This window comes from Myodes glareolus, chromosome 7 (assembly GCF_982192425.1).
Source record: "Myodes glareolus chromosome 7, mMyoGla1.1, whole genome shotgun sequence".
NCBI classification, from domain to species: Eukaryota; Metazoa; Chordata; class Mammalia; order Rodentia; family Cricetidae; genus Myodes; species Myodes glareolus.
The window spans coordinates 63,664,300-63,670,299 of NC_142032.1; the positions used below are offsets into that span (position 1 = coordinate 63,664,300).

Here is a 6,000-nt window from a genome sequence, read left to right on the forward strand (position 1 = left end):
CTCGGCCTTTGATAGGACACCAGCTTAGATAGGTGGAGTAGACAGAACAGAACTGTGGGAGAAAGAAAACAGAGGCAAGCAGTCGCCATAGCTCTCCTCTTCAAGATGGACGCAGGTTAAGATCCTTTCTGGTAAGCCACACCTTGTGGTGCTACACAGATTAATAGAAATGGGTTAATCAAGATGTTAGAGTTAGCCAATAAGAGGCTGAAACTAATGGGCCAAGCAGTGTTTAAAAGAATACAGTTTCCGTGTAATTATTTTGGGGAAAGCTAACCGGGTGGTGGGCAGAAACACAGCCCATCACTCATTCTACAGCTCAGGTTCTGGCATCGAGCTCACACTGCAGGAGAAGAACCATGATCTGTGCATTTTCAGGCGTGAAGATGTGCTTCCTTGTTCAGGACATACCCTGGTGTGAATTCATTTTTTTCCATGTAGCCCACAGCCCACTCCTGAATCTCCAGGAACGGTCTGGGAGTCAGTCCCATGGAGATACTAGACAGGGCAGAACGTTTTTATAACTACATGCTGATCAGTCCACCTGCTTCTTGGGCTGAAAGGTCCATATTTTTGCAGAGGCTTTGGTGGTTAGAGACAGATGGGTGTATGAGGTGTAGGGAAGACAGACTTGAGACTGGGCAAGGGTGAGAGCTTAGAAATTTCGGATCTGTGGCAAAGCTGTGTCCATGCCTTTCATGCTGTATTTCCAGCCCTGGCACAGTCTGACGCCATCTCTGGCAGGCACAAGCTTCCACCAGGCTCAGGGAAGGGGGGGTGATGCCTATTTACCTCACTGGGATTATTATCCACAAGGAGTGCTTTGGGTAGCCAGGTAGAAATAGATGGTTGTAGTGTTCTCAAGTGATATGTTCATTTCATTATGCAAGAGCCAGGACCATCTGTGCCAACTGCATGGAATGCTGTCACTGCTCCATGCTCCAGACCCCCAAGCATGCTTCCCCAGAACTGTTTTTGCAGCCTGCATCTAAGAAGCCTGGTCTACCCCTTGATAAGGTGGCTCATCTCTAGGTCCTAAAATACCTGTGCTGTGGAGCAGATTGGGCCTTGGTATGTTCTAGTAGTCTAGCATATATGTTTATAGGAGTTCCAGGTCTCGAGATATCTTAGGACATGATCAATATAAAAGGTAACAGATGTTACAGAAAGATATTGCCCACCACAGACAGGATGTTCTTCTGTTTTGGGTCTATTGTGTGCAGAGTAGAGAGCTAGACTAGGGCACTATGTTGAGAGATGATGACATCATGTTAATTATGTGCTTTCTACAACAACAGCACCCATGACAAGCATTCGTGATCACACCCGACTGCACCCTATGTGAGATGACGGATGCTGTACACCCTGTGTCTCCTTGACCATACCCAGCTGTGTCACAGTAACTCCCAGGGGCTCAGTCTCAAATTGCAATGAACAACTACACAGATGTGGTAGAGTTTGTCCTGCAGGGATTTTCTGGGGGTCCTGTATTCCAGGCTTGCTCCTTGGCCTTTTTCTCCATTTTCTATGTACTGGGTCTTGCAGCAAACATCCTCATTATCATGGCTATCAGCCTGAACTCAAGTCTTCACACCCCTATGTACTTTTTTCTTGCAAACCTGGCCCTGTTGGACATTTCCTGCACATCCACTGTTCTTCCCAAGCTGTTGGAGGGTCTGGCGGGGAAGGGCAGCCACATCTCCTATAAGGGATGCTTGACCCAGGTTTTCTTCCTAATCTGGTTTCTGGGGGCTGAGCTACTGCTGCTCTCGGCCATGGCCTATGACCGCTATGTGGCCATCTGTCGCCCACTGCACTACAGTATGCTGATGAGTCGGCCTGTCTGTCTTATGCTGGCAGGCACTGTGTGGGTCATCAGCATAGTCAACTCGTTTATTAACACTGGCCTGATGGCACGGCTCCATTTCTGTGGCCCCAACCAAATCCATCACTTTTTATGCGAAATCCCAACACTGCTACAGCTGTCTTGCAGCCCGACCACCCTCAACAACATCATGACTATAATAGCAGATGTTTACTTTGGCGTGATCAACTTTCTGTTTATCATGATATCTTACAACTTCATCATTGCCAGCATCCTACGCATCCGCTCTGCAGAGGGTAAGAGGCGTGCTTTCTCCACCTGCTCTGCCCATCTGGTGGTGGTTACCTTGTATTACTCCACTGTCATCTATACCTATGTACAGCCTGGCTCCGGATCCTCCAGGGGAAATAGCAAGGTGGTTTCCTTGTTGTACACAGCAGTCGGTCCTACCCTGAACCCCCTCATTTACTCTCTGAGGAATAAGGATGTTAAAGTGGCCCTCAGGAAGGTGTTTCCCTGTGTTTGTTGAGGAGGTAGAAAGCTTGATCCAGCTGCTGATGAACTAGTTGGAACCTATGACTGAGAATCTGATGTCATGACAAGGAACAGAAGTGTGATTTATGTGGCAGATGTACACACAATGTGCCTCTCTTGGCAGAGACACTGGCCATTTCTTTTGTCAGTGTGGGAATCCAGGTTTGGGACAGGCTGCACGTCTGTAGCCTGGTGTTGCTGATGTAGGGGTTTTGGTATCCTGTGTTGGTGAAAATCATCCAGACCCTGATATTGGACTTCAGAAGAACTGTTTCTGGTGGGAGCAGAAGGTGGGGGGAGGGGGGAGGAGCGGAAGATAAGGGGAGGAGAACTTGAGGGAATGGGATGGTCAAGCTAGAGGGAGAAGAGAAATGGGAGCAGAGAAAGAGATGTTTTGATTGAGGGAGCCAATACGGGGCTGGCAAGGGACCTGGCAATGGAGAGATTCCCAGAAGTCCAGAGGATGACCCTGGCTAAGACTCTAAGCAATAGAGGAGAGAGTGCCCGAACTGGCCTTGCCCTGAAGTCAGACTGATGACTATCTTAAATGCCACCATAGAGCCTTCATCCAGAGAGTAGCAGAGGCAGAGACTCACAGTGGAACACTGGACTGAGCTCCCAAAATCCAGTTGAAGAGTGGGAGGAGTGAGAAGATGAGCAAAGAGCTCAAGACCATGATGGGGACACACACTGAAACAGTTCACCTGACCTTGTGGGAGTTCACCAACTCCAGCTGAACAGGAACAGATCAGCATAGGTCCAAACTAGTCCCTCTGAATGTGGGTGACAGTTGTATGCCTGGAGCAGACTGTAGGCCACTGGGATGGCACCAGGATTTGTCCCTTCTGCTTGTCCTGGTTTTGGGGGAACCTATTCTCTTTGGAATGTTACCTTCCTTAGACTGGATATAGTGCGTAGGACCTTGGACCTTCCACAAAGCAATGTCCCTTGCCCTCTCTGAGGAGTGCATGGTGGGTGGTGTGGGGGAATAAGTGAAGGGAATGGGAGGAGGGGAGGAAGTGGGAATTGGGATTGTTATGTAAAATGAATAAAATAGTTTGTTTTCTTTTAAAAAAATAAAATGAAAGAAATTATTAATTTATTCAATAAATTTAAAGGAAACACAATAATACACATAATCCAGACTCCGTGTGTTTTCCATCTTTATGTGCCTCTTGATATTATTTTAATGTATCTTTAAAGACTTTGTTGTATTTTTTTAAACTATTTCATTTTATATCTATCTATAATGTTTATTCTCTCTCTTCCAAGCCTATGTACATTTTAAAAACACACTGTGTCTTGCTCAGAGATCTACTATGTCTGAATTTGCCCTGTTGTATATCTAAAATACTTTTCTGACAAGGAGTATTATTTTAAAATGCTAAGGGTTAAGGTGGCTGTGACCTGGATGCTGGCTCTGCCCCTCAGCCTTTCAATATTCCAGAGGTATGTTTACACTGTGAGCCCCATGTTCACCACCCCAGCTCCATGGATATACTGTGACTAAGTCACCACCACTAAACAACTTTGCCACTTACAAATCCCATTTAAGTGTTCTGTAACAGAGCACCCCTAAAGATCCAGATCCATTCCTGCCATTAGCTAGAACCAGGTAGATGTCTCTTAAAGGAACAGTACCTCTGTTAGCTGCCAGAAAACAGAGCCTCTCTCAAAAATATGGGGCAACCAAGATACTCCAGTTGATTCACATTTTTTGTGCTTGTGGAAACCATTTTTCTAAGTTCTCTGGGGCTTTATGTGGATGTACGTTGCCTACTGTTGGATGCCATTCTGTAATCAGACACTGATTTTTTGTTTCCTGGGAACTGATATCTGAATAATAACATAAAATTAACCCATTTCTATTAATCTGTGTTTATCCACAAGGATGTGGCTTTACTGGTACTGTTTTGGTGGCATCTCCCTGACTCCACCTTCTTTTCTCTTCTATCTCTGCTTGAAATTGCTTCCTAGCTATATTCTACCATGCCATAGACCAAAGGAAATTCTTTATTACCCAATGGTAATAAAACATATTCACAGCATACAGAAGTGAATCACACATCACAATTCTTTACAGACCTCGAAAGAACAATATTCAACTACATATAAAAAATAACCTCAGAATAGCCAAAAATCCTGTACAATAAAGGGGTTTCTGGAGGCATCAACATCCCTGACATCAAGCTCTATTATAAAGTTACAGTAATGAATACAGCTTGGTATTTTTATAAAAACAAACAGGTGTTCAAATGGTTTATGTTTATTGAAAATTAAGAAACAGTGTAAGCACTTTTATTTTTTAAATTCTACCTTCCTTAATATTTTTAATATGACTGCATAACTATTAGGACAAAAATTTCCCATGTTTTCATTTTTAGTTACCATTGTTGGATGTTGTAAAAATATTGTCATAATCTAATATTATTTGTTGTCATTAATAGAATTTTGGAAGAATTCTAGACTTACAGAGGAGCTGAAAAAGTGCTACACTCTTTATCTAGCCGCTTCCCATCCCCTTAAGTCAGTCACAGACACCTATAAAAACCTTCTATCAGGGACCCACAGGACCACAACAGGCTAGGAATGGTAGGTATTTCTCACTCTTATTCCTGACCCCCATTCCAAACTCTTCAATCTTATTCCCAGCCCTATAGTAGCCTGGTTGAAGGGGCTTCACCTCCAGTTCCACACTCAAGTTGTAGGGCTCCACCAAACCTTGGAGTGAACCCAGCTTTTCTTCCTGTAGACGCTCTCATCTGCCTTCCTCTGCACCTAGCCCATGCTCATTCCTTCCTGTCAAATCTTAGCACCCAGAAATGCTTCTGACAGGACCCCCAGTAGTCACACTTGGTAGGGATTCTGGTAGGGATGCACTATCCCTCTTGCCCTCCATTATGATCTTTCCATTCTCACCCACACCCAGTAACAATGTGCTTACAGTATCCCTTAGTCTCACTTCAATTCCCTGGAGACTCCTACTCGTGGTTCAGACACAGGGTCCTCTAATATCTCTGTCTTTTCAGATAATTCCTTGGTTTACATTAACCTACTTCCAGAATACCCTCTTTCTACCACTTCTTACTCTACAGGGACCCATGCTTCCATGCTGTCACAGGTACAAGCACTCACTACTGGGCCACCCACAGCCACCAGACATTGACAAAATCCAGAAAGAACAACAGAAACTAGGAATGGAACACCCGTGCAACAAAGACAAGTAAAGATGTCTGACACCAGCAAAAACCACAAATACCTAAAATCAGGACAGGATGTTACCACACAAACCTGGTAGCCAACTAGAATTTGCTCTAAGATATGTAATATAGTTGAGGCACAGAAGTACTTGAAAACTATTAGGAATATGTTCAAGGACTTAAACTGTGTGATGGTAAATTCTTAATGGAATCTGAAAACACAATTTGTGGAATGAATATAGTGACAAGAACTCATGGCATGAAAGAAGAATTTAGCAAATCACAATGAAGAAACAACAAGATCACTAAAGAAAACCAAAACTGAGAAAAAAATGGAAATTAAAAGCTTAGGAAGTAAATTATTAGAACATCATTGGTAAGCCTCACCAATAGAGTACTAGACTTGAATCTAGTCTCAAAAGTTGAAGATAAGTTACAAGA

At 43.9% G+C, this 6,000-nt stretch overlaps 1 protein-coding gene across 1 annotated transcript; it reads left to right on the plus strand.

The window, feature by feature from the left end:
• Positions 1-1,430: 1,430 nt before the first annotated feature.
• On the plus strand, positions 1,431-2,354 carry LOC125394148 (olfactory receptor 13A1-like). The gene has a single exon (XM_085692705.2). It carries the CDS (start codon positions 1,431-1,433, stop codon positions 2,352-2,354), a length of 924 nt encoding a protein of 307 aa, XP_085548831.2.
• The last annotated feature ends 3,646 nt before the right edge of the window (positions 2,355-6,000 follow it).

Bases quoted from the DNA above. Each gene is read 5' to 3' on its own strand.
- LOC125394148 (XM_085692705.2), top strand. From the start codon at position 1,431: ATGAACAACTACACAGATGTGGTAGAGTTTGTCCTGCAGGGATTTTCT.